This window comes from Pteropus medius, unplaced genomic scaffold (genome assembly GCF_902729225.1).
Source record: "Pteropus medius unplaced genomic scaffold, Ma_sr-lr_union100, whole genome shotgun sequence".
NCBI classification, from domain to species: domain Eukaryota; kingdom Metazoa; phylum Chordata; class Mammalia; order Chiroptera; family Pteropodidae; genus Pteropus; species Pteropus medius.
In genome coordinates, this window is record NW_024340849.1 from 29,638,606 (window position 1) to 29,661,831 (window position 23,226).

At 38.2% G+C, this 23,226-nt stretch overlaps 1 protein-coding gene across 25 annotated transcripts in view; it reads right to left on the reverse strand.

Annotated features, from left to right (window-relative positions):
- Window positions 1-23,226, reverse strand: part of DTNA (dystrobrevin alpha) — a 334,755-nt gene that overhangs the window by 97,783 nt on the left and 213,746 nt on the right. For all 25 annotated transcript variants that reach the window (XM_039843433.1, XM_039843483.1, XM_039843459.1 and 22 more), the window contains 2 exons: window positions 22,911-22,978; window positions 10,108-10,188 (listed from right to left, as the gene is read on the reverse strand). In XM_039843433.1, coding sequence (XP_039699367.1) covers window positions 10,108-10,188; window positions 22,911-22,977 — 148 coding nt within the window. In that variant the 5' untranslated portion in view covers window position 22,978. The remainder of the gene's footprint in view (window positions 1-10,107; window positions 10,189-22,910; window positions 22,979-23,226) is intronic.

The following is a 23,226-nucleotide window of genomic DNA, read 5'->3' on the forward strand; positions in this document are numbered from 1 at the left end:
AATGAAGATGGTGCACTCAGATCTTATATTGACCTAACTGGGTCACAGGAGTTTGTATGCGGGGTGGCGGGGAGCGGGGAAAGCAGGGTCTGTAACTAAGTAACTTTTCTATTGCTCATTATTTCACATTTCTCTAATTTTTCAGTAAGCAAATAGAAAGATTGAGAATTTGTAACCTATAAAGTTTAATGCTTAGTTTCTTTTTCAAACCACCATGTCAGCTAATTCCCATCCCCATCTAGAGTTAACTAGTCCAGTGGTGAAGACCAGAGGTGATCTATTAAGCAGTGAGCAGGTCTCAAATCGTGTCTCTGATTCCATAGGTCTGGGGTATGGCCAGGGCATCCCTAGAAATCCAAATATGTCTGTAACATATTTCTGGTATAAAATCAAACTGAATATCACACCAGTCCTCCATGTCTACCAGGAAGAAGTATTCAGTGGCTTAAATTGTTTGTAGACCATCATCATTATTCAAAATGAGGTCTAATAATTGCTGGCTCAATAGCTGTTCAATTGAACAAGCATTTATTAAGCCTTTATTTTTTTTAAGTATTGTACCAAGGATTATAAAAATAGTAAGAGTTAGTAAGAGAAGGTAAATGAAAAGAATGCTTTAAACAATAACTAATTTATCACTGCTACCATTTAACTTTGCCCAGAATATATTTAATAACTTTAGAAGCAAGGACATCTAATATCTTATCTTCCCTCTGGCTAGTAATTTTAGACTTCACTGAATAACTCTGTATAGGTTCTTTCACTGTACTCTTATTATTCTCTACATTTTAGCCCCAAGGTTTGGTATTTTACTGTCTTTGGGATTTTTATAGCCAGCCTCCTCACTCATCTCCAGTTTCTGCCCTTTTCCATCTATCCTAAGAAATATTATAAGGCTCAGCTCCGGCGATGCCATTCTCCACTGCCTATTGAGTAAAACACAAGAAGCAGGAAAAACCAACGTTGGACTTGAGTCTCCTAATGTTTAGCCTCATCTCCCATTACTCTCCAGCTTCTCCTGAGTCCCATGCTCCAGCCACATTGGACTTCTTGCGATTGCAAAATATGCCCTTGGCTGTCTTATATGTGCCTTTACTCAGCCTGCTCTCTTCATCAGGTGTACTTTCAGTCCACTATCTCTCAAGGTATTACACACACGCATGGCCCCGAGGAGGCCCATTCTGATGCCCTCAGGTGGAATTACTTTCCCTTTTGTTGCTGCCCAATACCCTCACATCTCTTAGGCCATTTATGACACTCTGCATTTCCCACGGTTATCAATCCATTAGTTGTCCCCTCCATTTTTTAGATTAAACCTTTGATTGGACTTCAGGGGACAGGAAGTTCTCTGAAATGATGAGCTAATAAATTTTATGTTAAAGGTCATGTGTGTTTTCAGGGAAAAGGGTCAGTGATTTTCATCAGAATCTCCAAAAGATTCATGGAGAGAGAAGCTTAAGATCCACAGCACTAAATTAAGAGAACCTTGAAGACAGGGACTATGTCTTGTTTATCTTTATATTCCTTGCAACTACTTGCATAATGTCTTGTTCAAACTGGGTGCTCAGTCATGCATGGGGAATGGAATACAGTGCCTACTGTTTGCCGGATACTGCATATAATCTCTAGAAGCTTTTCCTTTGCCTCTTTATTCTAAGACAGCTCAAGAGGACGTGTTGAGTATGGTTTCCCACAGTACCTTCATTATTTCTTGCATATCGTGACTTGAGCAGATGGCCAGAATCGTAGGTACCAAAGGCCACATTTCGAGAGAAAGAGCATCCACAAGGGCTAGCAACCATGAGCACTGTCTTCTACTTTTCCTCCGTAGCCACCGATCTCAGTGACTCTGCATCATGTGCCCATCTGGCTAACATGAACACTAATTTAGACAAAGTATGCAGGGACACTGAAGAGTTGGTAAGTAGCAATCACCTTGGAAGTATTATTTTTTTCTACACTCACCCTGTTGTGTTTAAATATATAACTAATTGTCTTTAGGCAATGAGAGTAAATAACAGAAAATAGAAAATGCACTTCATTCACCCACTCAGAAAATAGCCATGGCCCAGTTTCCTAGTGCATGGAAAATTTTTGCGAGTTGGGCTAGCATTTGGGATGAAGAGATCTCTAGATGGCTAATTTGCAGTACAGATTATCTTTCCTGAGGTCAAGAATATGGGAAGTGTATCTTTGCTAAAAGAAAAAAAAAAATCTTTAAAAGTTAGTAGAAAATACTGATGAGAAAACCTCCAATGCAGAAAACCAAGGTACACAGTAGGTAATGTTTCAAACACCTATACCTTTTCAAAATCTTGGCTCCACCTCTTTCTCCAGCCCCTGTAGAAGCGACCATCATGACACAAACCAGCTCTGGGCAGTTACAACCAGACAGCACTTGGCTTCAGGCTCTTGCTGCATACCTCTGATGCCTGAGCATGAACATCTGGAATTTACCTAACGCTCACGCATGCGCAACCCAGAAGTGCAGGGGTGTTAACACGAGATGACCCTTGACCAGCACAGGTCAGAGCAACTTCCTTTTGTCCTCTGGGTGGACAGTCCTGGGGTGCTTTTCATAAGGATTTTTAAAAGTTCCTGCGCTGTCTACTGACTTTCCTTTCTTGTTCCAGTTCTGCTCTGGGCTCAGTATCTAAATGAGGGGCTTCCACAAGCCTTGTCGTGGAGTTGGCCTTTGGGAAAACACAGGCTAAAGCACTGATTCTAATAAAATCTCTGTCTTTTAGTGATTGAAGAACACTCCCATAATAATAAATGAGAAGAAAATGATGATTTTGACCATGTTCAGAGTAGATTCTGATTCTATTTGATTATATAAATTTTCCTCAACTTTTCCTTCTTCACAATATCACTGTCTATTCAGCAAAATAAAATGCATCACATTTGACATTACATCAAAGTTCATAATTTTTCTGAGATATCAAGCTACTTAAAGTTGGTGCCATTATTATTAGCTTTGCAGCAGGCTCACTGGTCCACATGCTTGTCTTCTGATGACAAGGCTTGAACGATATTGTAGGAAGTGATGCTGTTTACCATGGCAATTAGCTAATATTTAGAAGTTAAAAGTTGAGTTCTCAAGTGTATAATTTTATCTGGTGTTTATCCAAGGGAAGCCACTTCATATCTCTAGTGCTATGCTCTCCTCACCTGAAACAAACAGAACTTTTCAATTCCTGACTGAAAAGGATGTAAAGCAGAATTCCTAGCCCAACACCATGAATGAGTAAAAATAGCTACAGACTTAACATATTTCAAAGCTACAGATACACTTGATTTCTTTTAAACACCATACTTATGAGTAATTATTTTTCTTCAGAAAACAGTTTGCTCAAGGGATGAAAGGTAGATATGTTTATATAGCAAAGTTTTAGGGTATGTCTACCATTCGATATTACAAAATCAAGGCTTTATAATAAATAGAACACATTTATTAGATTCTAAACTTGAAGTTATTCTAATACTAAATTTGACCACTAAGGGATAGTACCACACTTTTTTCCCCATGGTCTAGCAAAATGCAGTCCACATTTGTTGAACGATAAATAAATGAGTGACTGCTAATAATAAGAAAACGTGAACAAAACCTCAGTGAGGAGTAAATCGAGGTGGCATTAGGAATGACTTTCCTGCAGTATCAGGTGTGGTTATGTGGAGGAGGCCATTCTCCCATCCCTGTCCTCCTGACCGTCTTGTCTTTTCTCTCAGTGTTCACCAGAGCCCCGAGGTCCCGGGAATCAGGCTGTGGAACAGCACCTTCTGGGTTTCCCTTCATTGCTCTGCTGACTGGCTCTGGGCTGATTGGCAGCTCCCAGACACACAGGTTGGCAGACCACCCAGGCAAGGTCACTGAATCTTGCTTTGGCACCCATCCGATGGGGTTGGGAAAGCTTGAGAGGCATTTCTCTGTGTGCATCACTCTTTCCCAACTGACTGGGGCCTTTAAAGATGATGCACTTTCCTAAATTGTGAGAGTAAAAGTGCTTAGTTGGCACAGCTTCCCGGTATAATGCAGAAATGGGAGAAAGGGATGAAAGCTGATGGATGTTACATCCAGAAGCCTGGAAACAAGACTAAAGGTGTCGGCTTAGTTCACAGGTTGGGTAGTGGCAGCAGTTTGAGCAGACAAAGCTTCTGGCATTCTCTAAAAATAAAAGTACTAACAAGAAAACAAAACCCTGAATCTTTAAGATCTAAGAAATGAAAGTAACTAAAGGGCAGAACAACTTTAGTTAAACCCATATCACAAGCACCAGGACTCTGAAATTATAGCTTTTCTCTATCAGAAGTTTGCTCTGATTAAGCAGAAACAAATTTGCTTTAGGTCCAGGGTGCCCAGAGAGGGGCAGGTTTTTTACTGCCTTATGACACAGACATCTTTATGGGTTTGTTTACATTCTGCTGCCACTACAAACTTCCCCGCAGGGAATTTTTGAGAACCTTGTATTAAAGCAATGAACTTTTTATTATTCTAAACAAGTGTCTAGAATGATTCAACATCAGGAACGAAAATGTGTGTCAAAAACATTTGAAGCAATACAAACAAAGATAATTATACTCCAAGGATTTGTCATCTGCCACCTTATTTCCCTAACTGAACATTCCTGCTCTTCCATCTGACTCCTTGACTGGAGAGAGTACTTCTAACTTTCTCTTTTAAATACATCTCTATTTGGGGGTCTATTTCTCCGACTGAGCTTTTATTCTAAACTTTATTTTTTCATCCAATGTTCTATATGTCATTATCTGGAAAACAGAAAAGTCTACGTTCTTGGGCAGTGTGACAGGCGGAAACCTAAGGTGCTCCCTTCCCCACGCCCTCTCTTGTTGTGTTTACACACATTCTCTAAGTTATTCAATCAAACATGAATCCAGGTAGTGATGTGAAGGGATTTTTGCAGATGTAATTAAGGTCCTGAATCAGGTGACATTAAGATAGGGAGATCATCTGAGGGCCTGACTTAATCACACAAGTCCTTTAAAAGTAGAGAGTTTTCTCTGGCTGGTCACAGAGAAGGAAGAGAAACACCCTGTAGATGACCTGGAATAAGAAACGAACATTTATGCTCTTAATGGCCCATGGGGGCCATGTGGCCAGGAATGCAGGTGGCCTATAGAAACTCAGAGTATTCACCTGACCGTTAGCAAGAAATGGAGACCTCAATCCTTCAGCTACAAAGAAATGAATTCTGCCAACAGCCATTCTCTTGGAAGAGGACCCTGAGCCCTGGAAGAAAACCACCACGCAGCCAGCATTCTGATTTCAGCCCTGTGAAGTCCTGAGCTGAGAATCCAGTCATGCTGTGTTGGATTTCTGACCTACAGAAACTGTGAGATAATAAATGTGTGTTGTTTTAAGCTGCTTAAATGTGTGGTAATTTGTTATGCAACGATAGAAAACTGATACAGGCAGCCAAAAATCCACATATTTAAAAACGAAGCGGAAGGAAGGAATATGCTGGAACATTAGCTTGATGAAAGAGGAATGGGATGTTAGTATTTATTACTAAAAAAATATCTAACGGCTACTTCTCCAGCATAAGATGAGTCACCTGGCTGTTGAAAAAGGAATCTAGTAGAGCATATTCATTCATTAATAGAAGAACATTTATTCAGGACCTACTACAAGCACAGCACTCACTTGGGTTAATTTCGCAGCGATAGAGAAACATGTAGGTAAAGAAGTATCTGCAGTTTTTGGTTCACGAGACATCCTGAAAGCAGTTTAGATCTTTTAGAAACAAAAGTATGTGTTCTAGCCTTAAATTATATCTAGATGAGTGATACTTTTAAAAAAAGGAAAGATATTTGGAGAAATTGAAAATTCAAATGCAAATATATACCTTTTTGCCACTTTCCTTTAAACTAAATTTTAATTAAATTTCAGTTGATATAAGTGATAGAAAGAAAATTCAGATTGTGATCAGAAGAACTAAAATGTGGTGCAATGTCAGCTGTGGGTGCGTGGGATGGGAGAGCACCCCCTTGCCTCCTTACTTTTATTCCACTATTAAACGGGAGGGGTTTGAGATTCCTGATTTATTTCTCTTGTTGCCTTTTATTGTTCATGAACCGAAGGCTGCGTTCCAACGACTTCAAAGTAATTTCTGAAAAAAGATCTGCTGACATTACAAGGTATCTGGATCATTAACCATGTCGATGCTGACCGAGGAAATAATGTTCCAGCAGAAAACAGTTATTTGTTTCACATAAAGGTTGAAATGCTGCCATTTGCACACATGCTTATAAATGGTATACGGTATATTTATTTTTGTGGAAAGTTACCAGGAAATCTGGTAGCCCAAGAGAAGGCTGTTGATTAGAAAGGAGTATTAGAAATATTATTTGTGTTCTCCATTCTGTTCCATTCCTCCTAGAAAATGAAATAGCTAACTGTTGTCCCCTAATTTTTAGAGACATTCATTCTTTTATTTTATTAGCGAATGTACTAATCACGGCATGGAGAGGGAGTATAGCAGGGTGCAAAAGTGAATGGTAATGGGAAGAAGCTAATTTGGAAAATAAATCCTATGCAGAAAAGTTGCCTTCAATTATTTATTTTTTGCCTTAAAAATAGGCTTCTTACAAGTCTTCTTTTATAGCAGAGATTGGTAAATGTTTTTGTCGACTGAGAGACACCACCATACTGTGGATTAATATTATATAGATATTATGTTGGCATATATATATAACAAGAGAGAAAACACATTTCTATAATATTTTGGCGATGAAATTAAAATATAATAAATGAGTACGAATTTATTTTCTCATCTACCAATGAGAAAACTGGAATTCCTTTTTTGTGAGAATAACATTTTGCTTAACTGAGGTTACAAGTTAGTGTTCTTAATTTTCAAATCAGTTGTAAATATTCATCTGTAAAACTATTCTTAGTTCACAGTCCATACAAAAATATCTTCTGGGCCCATTTTGTCCATGGGCCATAGTTTTCTGGCCTCTTTTTAAAACACTGGGAACCAGTTATTCTCAGCATCCATCAGGAAATGCATTACAGGAAATGAACATGTCAGTGATAGGAATCAATGCCATATATGGGAAACCATAAACAGAGTCAGCAAGAGCTTTGGGGAAGAAAATATGGGAAATATAACATTTCTAATCATTAAATTTAGATAAAAAATAAATCTCCTAAAAATCTATAATGCTCCACGCTGTATCCAAACAATATTTTTTCTAGGTAATGACTTTACAGGTGTCAGTTTTTATGTTTTTTTCCTCCATTACATAGTTTTTAAGTTTAGTTCTGGTAAAATACAAAATAAATTTTACCTATATGTAAGGTCTGAACCTAAAAATAAACAACCTGTTCTCAGTTAGGGTCCATTGATTTTTACGAATACTATGGAAGAGTTTCCAATAAGGCAATGCACTTATAGACACACTACCTGGGTTATTTTCTTATTTCTTTTATTGTAGAGTAAAACTACATTATAAGGTACCATAATTTACCGTGGGCTAGGATATTGCAAACAAAAATTATCTTCCTCTAAAACAGGGGTAGATATTCAATATTGATGAATATTATGTCACATAAACACCAGTGCTTCTGGTCATATTCCTCAAAGGAAGGCTCTAACTTTGATTAAAATAAGCCAGTCTCAATTGTGTTAGCATTTTGCAAGTATCTCGACATCACAACTCTTGTATTTATTGTCAGAAAGGAAAACTCAGCAAACACATATAGTACTTGCCTTTAACACTTCTGATCAAGGTAGAAGTAATTTGAAAAAGAAACTCAATTTTAGCAGAGCATTCAACACACTCTTGTTTTTCTTCCTTGGGCCTTAGTTTTGTCTAGTTCGCAAAGAATGTAGTATCTTTTCTCACCCGAAAATGTATGAAATTTGTAAAGCAAATGATACTTCTCTGTTTAATGTCTACTAATTCTTTAAGACTCAGCCCAGATGTCTCTCTGCTCTCAGAGGCCCCCATGCCCAGGTCAAGGAGCTGCCTCCTTGGTGCTCTCATAACACCATGTACATATTCCTGTCATCACACTTCCAAACTGGTTTATAAGTCTGTTTAAAAGTCCATCTACCCACTTAGACTTTGGGCAGCTTCAAAGTAGGAATTGCATCCTATTCACCATTTTTCTATCCCTGGCACCTAGCACAGTGTGAAACATGTAGTAGTTCATCATAAGATTACTAAATGAAGAGGTAAATGAATGGATGCACTGAAGGCAACAGGACAGGTATATGAAGGTTTTCTTTCACCCAGGAATGGACTATTACTGTTTTCCATGATGGCAACTGTTTTCCTTACTGTTTCCTAAGAAGGACAGTGTGGCTATGCCACGATTCTGGATATAGGATAAGGACGAGTGCCAGAAAAGAATAGGAAAAGGAAAAATAGATGCCCAAGAAGGAAAAGGACCTTTATCAGAGAGCAAGAGAAATGAAATATGGCCTGCGGGTGGCTGGAGTCAGTTAGGGCCAACATAGTGTGTGCCCTTTGTAATGTTGGCACAGGGTTGACAAACTAGTCTCACCATGAGTCATTTTTCTTTCTTTTTCCTTTCCATCCTCCCTCCCTCCTTTTTTCCCATTATTTATTTGTTTGTTTATTCATTCATCCTTTCCTTTTTGTAGTCTTTTTGAAATATCCTATTTTTAGTAAAAGTAGCCTAAGGAAGGCTCTGCTTGGCAATACTTTAAAGAGAAAGAACTCCTACCCCTAACTCTCCCCTCCCTCTATTTTGAGGGCCACTGGTAATGAGGTAAGAAAATGGGAGGATCTCATTACTTTTTCATTGCTGAAAACAGAGATTCTTCCTTTGGTTTACATATGGATGGGGCTAAATGGCGAGGGAAAGCTTTTCTTCTTCGGGACCATTTTCCTTGTCCCTTAATACTAGTGCTAGCGAGAGTTTTTATTGACCCATCAATACACAGGCCTGCAAGTACAACCACTGATTCCTTTCCATATCTATAGTGCTCTTCTCACTGGTTTTTGTTGTAGTTGTTGTTGTTGTTGGTGGTGGTGGTGGTGGGGCATTAGTTTGGCTTCCTGTGAGGAATCAAAACATGTCTTTGATGTTTGACCAACCTATGTTTTTTCTCCATTATTCTCTTGCCCCAAACTTCAGCCACATTTCTAGCCACTGAGGCTGGAGAATAAGCTGCAGATGAGTAATGTGAGGAAAAAAGGCACATGGCCCATCCCAGAGTCATGATTTGCTGAAAGCCTAGAAGCCTGGGTCTGGGGGTGGCCTGCACAGTTCCACCAGAAACATCTGCTGGAGACCCTGGGACGGTAGAGATGTGGACATGGCTGGTTTCCACATTCACGAAGTGCCTAGTCCCCATGGCAGTTATTCAAGAACTATGTGTATGTACTCAGGAGAACATGATGGTTTTTCATTTTTTATTCATCCACTATGCCTGTAGTTAGAAAAGAGAAGAGGTTTCAAAATAAAGTAATATTTTTTTTCCAAGAGATAATGAATGGAGCGATATGATGGAAGCACTGAACCAGCAGGGAATGTAGATCTGCTCACTGTGATTAGTGATCTAGTTTGCTGCCTACATTTTAAATTTTGGGAAAAAGCTGAAACAAGTTTTCTTGTTTCTATAAGTATTGTTGTCTCTTCTCTTGCTATTGTCTGATGTTGGCAAATAACGTAAATACGCTGATACAAAGGGTAAATTTTCTAGTTTCAGAAAGAAACTTGATTGTTTTCCAGGAGCTTATGAACATTTTCTTATACTTGTAAAGGAAATACAAATATAAGGAAGACTTAATGTTTGGTATTTTAACAAGTTCTTGGAAACCATTTTGATGGTTTGGCATTTACAATATCGAGACTAAAGAAAAGAAAAAAAACATCCACCCAAATTTGAGCCATTACAATGGCAGGATGGAATACATTCGCAGTTTAGAGTAATTAAACCTTCAGGATTACTTAGGAATAGTCTCTTTACTGTTTATGTATCATAATACTTTTTTATTGTATAAACATAGTTTTATCAATATTGCAAGAAAACCTAGTTTTAGTATACTAAGTAACAAATGTAAACTATAGGGTTCATGAGAGTAATTAGTCCAAACAACAGGCATACTTACGATTGCATTTCTTCTGAACAAACCTAAGCTTGCATGCTGTTCTGTAGGTGGAGAGTCGGATACGATCCAGATCTTGAGCCCCTGCAGGGAAAAAACATATACACAGGGTAGGCCATCTCTGTGGGAAGTATTTTACAATGTTTATAAATAAAACGACTATACATATAACCTATACACTTAATTTTGTTTTTATCAGAATATAAATATAACTTTAAGACTTGAAAAGGTCTGATCTGCATCCCTCAGGTTCTAGTGAAGGAGGGCACATGTAATCAACGCTGGAGGGCAGGCTGTCAACCATGTTCACCAGCCAAGGCACATGATCTCAGCCCTGTAGTGTCTGCCACTTCAGAGAACAACCTGCTCGAGCTGTGACTGAAACAGGTAGGTAATATCAGATAGCGCTATCATCAAATAATCATTTTAAGTGCACTGTGATTGATCGTTAGAACAGGCTGTGAGAAGAGCACATGCTGAATGTTGGGCATCTTTTCTGCCTGACCTTAGGCCAGTTGTTTTTAGAAGTCTCAGTTTTCTAATCTGGAAGATGTGGATAATGATCATACTACTATTTATCCATAGGTTGTGGCAAGGATAAATGAGTAACTATACCTAAAGCATGGAGAACACTGCCTGACAGCAGTGAATGCTATGTAAATATTCGTTGTTATTACCAGTATCTTTCCCATAAGCTTTTATGTCTATCTCAGAGGAGACTCCTTTCTAAAAACAATCACTAATCTTACACTGTGGCTTCTAGTTCCTTCCTAACATAGAGGGACATGTTCCCTATATTCTTGAACTACTTTTCCTATTCCAGTTTTCCACTCAGGAATCCAGCGTGGCTTGCGATGCCCACGGCAGCGAGTCTGAATGTTCTGCTCAGAATACAAGCCCCTCTCCAGGCTCTTTCCATCCTGTCTATCCAATGACAGTTCCCACTACTCTCCAGCCCGAACCTCTGTCAGGTTTGGTCTGGTTTCCTCATAATCCCCTGCAGATGGGCTGCTTGTTACATGATACTTGAATTTCTGGTGACCCTCCCACCCTCCTCTGAGTGGGATAATCTCTAGAAGATGTCCAGAACATAGTACTTCAAATAAACGTCCATCCTTCTCTGCTTCTAAATACTTGGCTTTCCTCAAGTCATGTTTACAGTTCATAACAGAATATAAAGGCACATAGGTGTATTCTGGCATGTATTGAACTCTTTCTCTTTACCAGTAAAAGTGCTATATAAATGCTTTAGAATATAATAGGGTAGCAAGTAAATGGACTGGCCTGGAAGTTATTATATTAGGAGGCCAATTAAGTGCTTTTCTAGTGAAACTCGGGATGAATTAGCAAGTGTCCCTCACTTAGATCATTTAGCATTCCCTTAACTCAAACTGATCTCTTCTGATTCATTTAAGAATACTATCAATACTCCTATTACTTTGTGGTTTTATATTGCAGGTAATTAAACATCCATTCTTATGAATGTTTATTACTTGACAAGCAGACTCATCGATACTGAACATTTGAAGGATTAAAGAGGTAAGGACTTATCCTCACCCGATCAAGAATTCCCCTAAAACATGTTCTCAAGAGATAGATATTTAGCCAATGATCATGGAAGATTATTTTCAATGATAGGGATGATTATAACTTGGTGAAAATGAATGTAATTTAAAGTCAATAAAGCCTTATTTGTCACGTCTTAGTTGTGTGAACTTTGATAGGTTTTTTTACTTGGTGTCCAATTTTTTCACGTATAAAATGGAGATAATAACACCAACTTTACCGGCTGGTAATCTCGGTAGCTGGTACATAGCGAGTGCTTAACAGCAGATGGGCCTCTTTAAAGGCTTCTTGTGCCATTTCTGAGTAACAATAAGTGTCAGAATTTTTTTTTTTTTAATTTGAGCTTTAATTTGCCTCTCTAAGCTCAATCCATTTGATCTAGCTTTCATTCTGGAGCCACATAATCTTTTCTCCCTGTACTTGATAATTTATTTCTCAAACACTGGGAAGCCACTATCATTATCATTATTAACATCTTCATTACCATCTGAAATGTATAAAAGTCCTGTCATCGTAGAGTTTAGAGTTTTGCTGGGGAAGTAGCTTCTCCTTGACATTTTAGATTAAAGATGTTCAACTGCGCAATCATTTCAAGTACAATGTCTACCACCGAGCATGGCACACAATAGGACTTCAATACATAAATGCTGCTATTATTATTCTCGTTATTATCAGGCAAGGTTTTGAGACCCTTAACCATTCTCATCATCCTGTTCCATGGCTGGCTAATATCTCTTTGAAATGATTTATACAGAATTAACCCAAATGCCACAGCCAATGGCTCACCTGTATAGAATATATAGAAAGCAATTATTACCACCTTTGATGAGGACAATTACTAATAATTTTTTTTATAGATGACTCATTCTTTGGGCTCTTATTAAGCCTGCGGTTCTTTAAAAAGCAAGTTAAAAAAATCACATGTGCTTATATTAAGTCAGATCTTTTCTGTTTTCTATTTAAATGCTTATTTGGGGGCTAAAGGCAAGATTTCATATGTTTCTGATATTTTTAAAAATTTTGATTTCGTCATTAGCATTTCAAAGGGGTTTCCCAGTTTCATGTCCTTTGTAAATGTGAGATGCTCATGAGGAAAATGAACACTCTAGGATGCTGGATAACCAGACAGAACAGCTATCAGAAATACCTGAATGCTAAATCTGCCTTTTTCCCTGGATAAGGATGTCATTTTACTGATGCTGAGTTTGGTTCAACAATCATGAGAACCTCACTATCTGTAAATAATCCTTTAAAAAAAGACATTAGGGGCATAGATTATTTGTGTAAGTTCTTTAAAAATGATTTAAGCTCCAGGGCAAAGGACTGTGCAGCAGCAGACAATTAAATTTCTTAGTTACAGGAAGATCTTATCCTCTAAGAACAGAAACCCTGGCTCCTTTGCACCTCCCTCTCATAGATGTCTAGAGGCAATATGGCAAAGGTGCACCTCTTCAGGATGCAATAAGGAGAGTAGAGATGATGCTTAGAAACAGCTGACTGCTCACCTGCCCTATTATGACAGAGACTTAACTGACCCTCTACTTTATTTAAAAATCAAGAAGGGGTCTGGAGGTCTGTCAATGTTTCCTATTTGTGTAAATTTTTCCTGGCTGAGGATATAAGCTCTGAATATTAAAAGGGATGTGGTGAACAATGAAATTTAGCTTTTTAGATATAATAGTATACTACGTTGCACAGACAATGTAAGTGGCAACAGGATCTATAATGGGTTCTGGGACTAACAAACAAATAAACAAACAAATAAATGAACAACTGACCTGAAACATGGTGTGCAGGGTCTTGCTCTGTCTATGCACCTTGTTAAAATAAATTTCTTTGTGTCTGCCCCAATAAACCATGAAGTTAATTCAGTTTTACATGAGAGGTCTCTTCTTAAAAGTCTATAAATTCATAGCCTCCCTGGGAATAGCTGCATGTCTTCTGTGTCCAAGTTATTGCTTAAAACCAAGGACCTGACAGGTCAAGATGGCACAGTAGGTAGATGCTGTGCTCACTTCCTCTCCCTACCATATCAGTATTACAACTATACTACAGAACAACCATCATTGGGAGTCGCCTGAGTTCTGGCTGAAAGAAAGTCCTATGACTGGGGACATACATAAGAGGTGACCTCGATACTGGTAGGAGGAATAGAGATGCTAAATGGGCTGGTCTCACAATTGCATGTGATGGTTGAGAATCAGGAGGGATATCTTGGCTGCAGAGGTCCCCCTGGAAAAGAGGGGACAACCTCTGGCTGTGAAAACCGGTGGAGCTTGTGGCTGAGCAAGACAGAGGGTTGTGGGAGCCGGAGATATTCCTCAAATGTGTGAACTTACTCACTGACGTACCATTTGCTCTTAGCTCCAGAAATGGGTCAGCTGCTCAAAAAGCATGAGGGACATATGGGGAGGAAATGAATTGTCTGGCTTCAGGGTAAGGGCTGGAGGGGCAGCTTTCTCTTAGACAGAAGTGCTGGCAGAAGCCATTGTTCCTGTATTGAGCCCTCCTACCTCCCAGCATGCAGATGTAGGAGGCCACCACATCTGAGTCTCCATCAATCTGGCTAACGCAGGTTGCCTTGCCCAGGTGATTCCATGGAACTGCGTCCTATCCAACAATTGAGTCCACCCAAATCACTTGCAGTAGCTTTCCCATACAAACAATGTATCTTGGCTCATGCTGTGCACTTTCCTAAAATCTCTCAATGGTTCACAAATTCCCAGCAAGCAGTATCTGGCCTTGGCTTGCCCTGTACCTCTAGCAAAGCAGACCCAAGCCTGGCACTAGCGGCAGCCAGCCTTGGTTCACTGCTTACCCTCTCTCAAGCACCAAGTGGAACCATCTGCTGATCATTTTAGCTTATACCAAGTGGCTCTGGCAGGGGATAGGCAATGGCTGACCGTGGCCTGCAATAGAGCCCTCCCCAAAGGCCCCAGAACCAACACACCTGGTGGCCAGCTTCAGACCACAACAGCACCACCCAACTACCCCTACAAAAGATATACCCAAAGGGTAGACTGAGCAGGCACCAGAGGCCTACTAAAGCAAATCCTGCTGCACAGGGTCAGGCCTTACACACTGCTCTTCCACTGTAGTCACAGCTAGTCCTCACAACCAATCAGCTTGAGGGTCAATCCCTCCCACTGATGTGCAAACAGCAACCAAGGTTCAACTACAGCAGGAGGGCATACACAAACCACACAAGGGACACACCTGGAGAACCCAGCTCAGGTGACCAGGGAGACTGTGCCACTGGGTCCCACAGACACCTACTACATAAGACCACTCTACTAAGAGTGAGAGGCATAGCAGCTCTACCTAATACATAGATACACGAAAAGACAAAGAAACATGTCCCAAATGAAAGAATTGAACAATGCTCTTGAAAAGGAACTAAAGAAAATGGAGACAAGCAATCTATCAGATGCAGAATTCAAAACGCTGATTATAAGGCTGCTTGATGATCTCAGTGAGAACTTCAACAAAGAAAAAGAAAACACAAAAATGGAGATAAAAAGAAAAACATAAAAGCCAGAAATGAAGGATGTAATAACTGAAATAATACATTAGAGGGACTCAACAGAAGATCAGATGAAGCAGAGAATCGAATCAGCAATTTGGATGATAAGGTAGCAGAAAACACCCAATCAGAACAGGAAAAAGGGAAAATAATTGAAAAAATGAGGATAGTTTAAGGGGCCTCTGGGACAACATCAAGCATTTGCATCATAGGGGTACCAGAAGGAGACAAGAGAGAGCAAGGAATTGAAACCTATTTTAAGAAATAATGACAGAAAACCTCTCTAAACTGGTGAAGGAAATATGCATACAAGCCCAGGAAGCACAGAGAGTTCCAAACAAGATGAACCCAAAGAGGTCCACACCAAGACACATCATAATTCAAATGCCAAAGTTTAAAGACAAAAAGAGAATCTTAAAAGCAGCAAAGGAAAAGCAGTTCGTTACCTGCAAGGGAGCTCCATAAGACTCTCAGTTGATTTCACAACAAATTTTGCAGGCCAGAAGGGATTGGCACGAAGTATTCAAAGTGATGAAAAGTAAAGACCTACAACCAAGATTACTCTACCCAGCAAAGCTATCATTGAGAATCAAAGGACAGATAAAGAGCTCCCAACAAGAAAAAGCTAAAAGAGTTCTTCGACATCAAATCAGTATTACAAGAATGTTAGAGGGTGTTCTTTAAGAAGAAGACCAGAGAGTAAAACATGAATAAAATGGCAATAACTACATATCTAGCAACAATTACTTCAAATGAAAAAGGAGTAAATGCTCCAATCAAAACATAGGGTGACTGAATGGATAAGAAAACAAGACCCTTACATATGCTGCCTACAAGAGACTTCAGGTTGAAAGACACACATAGTCTGAAAGTAAAGGGATGGAAAAGGTATTTCATGAAAATGGAAACGAAAAAAAATCAGGGGTAGCAATTCTTATACCAGACAAAATAGACTTTAAAACAAAGGCTATAACAAGAGACAAAGACAAACCCAGTAATCCCACTTCTGGGTATTTATCCAAAGAAACCCAAAATACTACTTTGAAGGGAGATGTGCATCCAAGATATGGAGGCAACCTGGGTGTCTATCAATGGATGAATGGATAAAGAAGAGGTGGTACATATATACAATGAAATATTACTCAGCCATAAAAAATTAAAAAAAGAATGAAATCTTGCTATCTGCAACAACATGGATGGACCTAGAAGGTACTGTGCTGAGAGGAGTAAGTCAGACAGAAAAACTCAAAGCCATATGATCTCACATGTGGAATCTAAAGAGCAAAATAAACAAACAAAATATAAACAAACTCATAGATATGGAGAATATTTTGAGGGTTGCCAGATGGGAGGGGTTTTGGGGGTTAGGTGAAAAAGGGGAAGAGATTAAGAAATACAAATTGGTAATTACAAAATAGTCATAGGGATGTAGAGTATAGCATGAGGAATATAGTTAATAATATTGTAATAACTATGGTGTCAGATGGGTACTAGATTTATCAGGGTGACCACTTTGTAAGTTATATAAATATCTAATCATTGTGTTGTACACCTGAAACTAATATAACATCGTATGCCAACTGTAACAGAAAAATTTAAAAAATAATTAATCCCCCTGCAAAAAACAAAATCCCAAAAAACCAAGGACTTGAACAGGGTTGTAAACAGAGTCTTCCAGTATAGTACTAGAGCCACCCTCCAAGTTGGTTGACCCATTACTTATCTTACTGACATGGCTAAAACACTATAAATCTACCAAATCATATGGTGATCCAGCCCATGTTTCTCCAATACATGTACAACCTAAGAGATTTTGTCAGTATCTTGCTGAAATTAAGGTTCAATTTATCCTATGGTATTTTCCTGAGCTAACAGTCTAGTAGCCTTATTAAAAAGGGAAATTAGCTGACTTAATTCCTTTATAAAAAAAATGGAATGTGAATATATGAATAAGAAAATGAAGTCAATAGAGAAATCCTCGTTCTTAGCATACTGAAATATCTAGGATTACAGCTATCTTTTGCTCATGATTCCCCCGCCAAAAAAATCCACTTATCATGAAACCTAAATCAAGTTCATACCCTAGACTCTCAAGAATCAATATTATCGCTTTTTAATAAAAAAATGAGTACAGTCTTTCCCTATCTGTTATTTTTTTTTGGTAATGTCCTTCCTCTTCATTATTTCTCAAAATCATGGATAGTATTTTTTTCTCTATTATTATTATATCACTGGGCTATAATTCTTTAAAACATGGATATGCAATTCATTTAAATAATGTTTGAGATTTGCTTCATAGTAATACAGTGTGGGATGGGGTAAATAATTAAGGGTAGAGCTGAATACTACTTTTTCAACTTTTATATGCATTTGAAACTTTTCATAATAACAAATTAAAGTTAATTTATTTAAGGCAACTTGATGCTCTTACTCCATCTCCTCAAACCTTTCATAGCCACATCATAGTAGAAAGAAAGTGATAAAAATTAAAGCAAAGATACAATTAAGAAATTCTGATTGATCACACTGTTGTCTCCTGCAAATTCTGTTTTTCCTTTATTTAGCTCTCCTTTTCAAGATATTTTCTTTTCCTTTTGTCCCTCTGCTCCTTCTTTCCTTACTCTTTCCCTCCCTTTTTCCTTTTCTTCCTTCTCCCTTCTTTCTTTTCTTCCATCCATCCATCCATCCATCCATCCAACCAACCAGTCTTACTTTAGATTCATTACACTCTGAACAGTTTAATGCAATTCATGGATGTTTGCCTTCTATGTTTTGATAGCTCATTATAAACTCTTTTATATAGTCATTCAGATTCTTAAATATCTCATTTATTTTTCAACTCAACAAATATTTACAGAATAAAGATGAAGCCTATGAACCCTGTGTCTAAACTCTTTTCTATACTTGGTGATTGACTGGATGCGTGTATGTGTGTGTGTGTGTGTGTGTGTGAGAGAGAGAGAGAGAGAGAGAGAGACACAGAGAGAGAGAGACAGACAGAGAGAGAGACAGAGAGAGAGAGAGAGAAGTAGAATGAGAGGTAAAGAAGTTTGAGAATCAGAGACAATGCTCAAATTTCTTAGACAACTTAATGGGATGGGATGCCTCTCACTAAGCTCAGGTACAAACAGGGAGGAACAGGTTTGTAGGTGGGTGAAAATGAAGAGTTTAGTTAGAGTTTGAGTTGCTTGTGGGATGTCCAAGCGAAGCTATCCATTGACAGTTGGATACATGCATCTGGAAGTCCTGATTATGAAATACATTTCAGGAATTATTACACACAAACATATAAAATGTAGCAATGTGTCTTGACTAGGCCAAGATTGTGAATATTTTTCCAATAGGAGTCTGTGTGCACAAGTAAGTCCATTCCGCGTTCTAGGTGATGAAATTGTGAGGCACACAATTGGGAAAAGGAACTTCCTTCCCACTTCTCAACAACGCCAGGCTGTTTGGTAGTTGTTCAAGAACTCCATGGCTTTGGAAATCCTGGAAGGCAGAAGCCTTGGCAGGGACATTCTCTTTTTAGAGATGGGTACTGTTAGAGCAGTTAACGGTGAGCCCATCTCAAACTGCTTCATCAGTAGAAGCTTTGATCAGAATAAGGCAAGGCTGGAAAGGACATTGAGTATATATGCTGATAATTCCAGATAAGCTGGTTCATGAGAATATGGGAGGTTGTTCTGAAGGAATCCTTGGAAGCCACAACAATAACGATGAGGTCTTGAGAGAAAGTCAAATTGTATGTGGAAAGAACTTTTCAAGAACAAAACTTTGGTAAAATCTGACTTCAGGGGTTCTGAAGGGTACTAAGAGACAGAAAAAGAGAGACAAAAAGCAGGGACCCAGACTAGGGTGGTGATGTAAGACAGAATTTGCAGACTAATCACCCATGGTGGTAACATCTTAAAGTGGCTAAAAAGCATGAGAAGAAGAAGCAAGTGAAAATGGTCACGGTATCCACCAAGGCCTCTGGTAGTGGGATCATTCATGTCTTTTTTCTGAATTTTTAAAGTTTTTCCTAAAACTCATAGTGTGCATTGCAAAATCACGTTCTGGAGTCAATTCCAACTGTGCATCTGCTGACTGTAGTCAGCATTCTGAAGGGCTGTCTGCCTTTCAACAATGCAACAGTATTTGTCAAATATCTACATGTGCCTCCCTTTGATTTCCAGTCCCTTCTTCACTTAGAGGCCACTCTGCTTTCTCCCCAAGACCTTTCTCCTCTTGTTAGGCAGCCTTCCAAGTTCTGAACGAGTATTTTCCAATCACTTTCCCCTCATTAAAACCTACCTATCTTGTGCCATGAAGGCTTTTAAACCAACATTGATTCAGCATCTAAGGTGAATAGATTTGAAGGAAAATGTCTAGAGTCTGTCCCTAAGTAGGAAGTCACGATAGTAAGTGACAGGGACATGTTCTCAGGTAAGCATTCACCAGGCAGAGTAAATGTGCTCTAAAAGTAGGAAAACAGAGAAGAAGGTGGGTTTAATGCCAAGGACAAACTATTTATTCTGCTAAAAGGCAGTGTGATAAAATTGTTTGAATTGTTAAAGTATTTCATGGCTGCAGAGGCCAAGGCGAGGATGATATTTACATTTAACTAGTCTTTTCAGCTTTAATCTAAGGTACTAGATAAACTCATAATTAGGACACTATACTGAAGGGACATTTTGTTAAAGGCAACTTGGCCAGAATTTCTTTAATCAAAGTAGGTGCCTATGGAGTTGCTATTGTTGTTGTTTCATATATAAGGATAGTCTTTTTTGCTTATTTCTGAGTCCATGTTATTCATAATTTTCTTTGCCATTTCTGCTTTCTGCTTTGTGATTATGAGCTTAGTGTAGATATTTAAAGCATATATGTTGCAATCACCTGAATTTGCCCAAATTTCTCATCAATTGTTCTTTTTATTGATTGTTATTGTCTGTACTCTGTTCTTGGTCTTTGTAAGGCCAAGATGCCTTAATGTCCCCCTCGGCTTGATTAAACTTTAGTTGGCTTCTTCCTGGCTCTAGCCTCTGACCTCCCTTTTCTTAGAGTATTTACTTTAGAAATCTTTACATTGCAAATTCTTTGTCTGCCCAATTGAGATATAAATCTCCCGGCTACTTGCCAGTTTTACAATGCAAGAATATCTTTCTCAAGGACCTGGGAGCCATCCCTTTGAGATATAATAATAGAAGGAGATCTTCCAGTCTCTGTGGGGGCATAGAAACCTAACTTTCTAATTGTGACAATTAGCAAACACAACTGACCAGCTTCCCACGAACATCCTCAATACTTTTACATTAGGTCACCCTAGTGCTTAAAAACCCTTCTGCCTTTTGTTCCAGTGGAGTTGAATTCAATCTCTCTTCCCTCTTGCAATAGTCTTGAATAAAGTCTTCCTTGCCCTCTTAACTCTTTCATACCTAATTTTTCTCTGACACTTGTAATTTCCAAAACAAAAAATCTTTTTGGCACTTTCTTTTGCTGTTAAAAAAATTATTTCTAGATAATACTTAGCTGACCAGATTTACAAGTTCCTCCTTCTTTTTTTAGCTCCTTGTCTAGATATCATAGATTCCTAGAAGAAGTTACTTTACAAGTCTCCATATCAGTATTCTGTGGTAGTAATTTCCTTGTCTTTCTTTGGTGTCCTGTGGCTGATAGACCTGGGGTATAATCCATAAATTTTTCAACTATTTAATATGATCTCAATGAGATTACTTTTTTTCTTTTGAGTGACAGTCTATCTACCAAAATCAATTCTTCGCTTTGAAATTAGTCAACTGTTTTATGTGGCAGAATCTCACTTACTGTGGACATGTTCTACTTAGTGTTGATCTAAACATGATGCTCACTAATGAATTGTTAAGGTCAGATGTGTTTTTGACCAATATCTGAGTCTATTATTTAGCATACCCAAGGAAGAAAGATATATATTTGTGTGGCTTGCTTCACTATTCTGATCACTAATCAAGAGAACTCGTAAAATGATTTAATAACGCACATGATAACCCTGAGAAGTTTCTATAAAAGATAAAGTCACAATCTGGGACATTAATGCACAATTTTCCTAAGTCTCTCTTGCTTGAAACATGTAAAGCTTTTCTCTTTCTATGGCTATAAAATTTATGTTGATCTTTGAGTTGTACAGCTTTAATTCAAAAGACATGTATGACATATGTATGTGTCTGTGCCAGGCACTTCACCAGGCACAGAATGAATTGAGATAATGTACTTAAACTCAGATAAGTATTTAAAAAATCGTTAAAGAAGCACACTTTTATAATTCTTACAGTGTGTTTGCTGATACAATCTAACGTAACAATGACAAATTCAAAGATTTCCCCCAAGTCTGTTTTTTTTATATTATATATTAACATATTTTTTTCTTTTTCTGTCAAAACTGGCTCATGATGTATATGACTTTTGCCTTTTCAGTCTAAGAATCTATGATATGGGAGGATACCTGTGCTGTTTTAGATTTTGTTCCGATGGCCAGGGAATAACCAGGTTCCTTGCTCTGTTAGAGTTGTATCAACAAGGTCATAATTCCAGGTGACCAGCCATGCCAGAAGTGAACATACAGTACCAAACACGGCCTAGGAAATTGGAAGGTCATGGCTGAAACACTCACAGGCACTCTAGACATGTTTCTAAAAGTAGAAAAAGCAAGGAGCATGATTGAGATTCTCCACATCAATTTTAATTTTCTTTTCTCTTTGTTAGTTTTAACACTGTCGTGGTGCCACCAGATTATTGGGAAATGATAAAGGTAAATATAAATCTTATTATCTAAGACTTTCCTTTATCTCCTCTGACCCTCATTGTTGCCAATCCCAATCTTCAGCAGAAACCTAATTTCATCTACTGCTCTCTCAGGGAAAAAGGCTTACAACTCACTTCTGCTCATCCTCATTCTTTATGCAGGGAAGGAGAGAATTGTACTGTTTTCTTTATAACATTTAATTTAGATTTATGTTCTCCTCCAATGTTAAGTTCTTCCTCCTTATGAAAAAGAAACATGGTCTATAAGGGAGACACTACCAACCAATGACTTATATGGCAACTATGCATTTACATAAACCGGTAGCCTTTATTTAATGGGTTCTCCCTTGGAGTCAGTAAATATAGTCTTGGTTTGGTTTCCCTTGTACAGTAGGTCATTCCTAAGCTCTTAACTTCTGTTTTCCTTTTCATTTTTTAGAAATTGGTTTGTAGGACAGATTCTCCCCACTGCATGAAGTGCAAATGACAGCTTATAGTTTGTTCTGGTAATCATGCCTGATTCTTGTTTCCCATATGAACATAAGATATCATTTTGTACATAAGACATTCAGCGATTCATTTCACAAATGTTAGCTAGTGCCTATAATATGCTCAACACTGAGATAGTGCAGAGAGATGTACACAGACTTTAAAGTTTAGTGCGCTCTATTAGTGCCAACACTAAACAGAGTTTATCAACTGTTCATGTGTGTATGTATACATGTGTGTCCATGACGCTTTTTCTTTCATATAAAATGCACAGTGTAGTAATGGATTATGATGATTCACTAACTAACTTTTACCTAATAGGAGGGAAAAATACCCAAATGTACATTTTATGCAAGAAATTTAGGATTTTAAGGAAAAGTACACATGTCATAAAGATTAAGTGGTTATTTCTAGCCTTTCCATGAGTATTCATTGTTAACTGTAAAGTCTTCCTTAAAAGTTCCATACTTACTCATCTCTGCAAACAGCTGTCTTCTTTCTGCCATGGTATTTCCTCTTTTCCCACTATCTTCAATCATTCTACAAGACAAAATGGTTACAATGTGTATTATCCTCATGCTAATGAGGCAAACAGCCATTTCTATGTGAACACAATTGCTGTAGTTATGCCACAAACACAGAGACTAACAATTTAAAACTGTGTATTTCAAAAGGATAGTTTTACTTTCATTAACTTAAATTGCTGTACATATTTTTCCACATACAATGAATGTTGCTGTTGTTAGAGGGGTTATACAATTTTTATTTTCTAACGAACAATAACTACA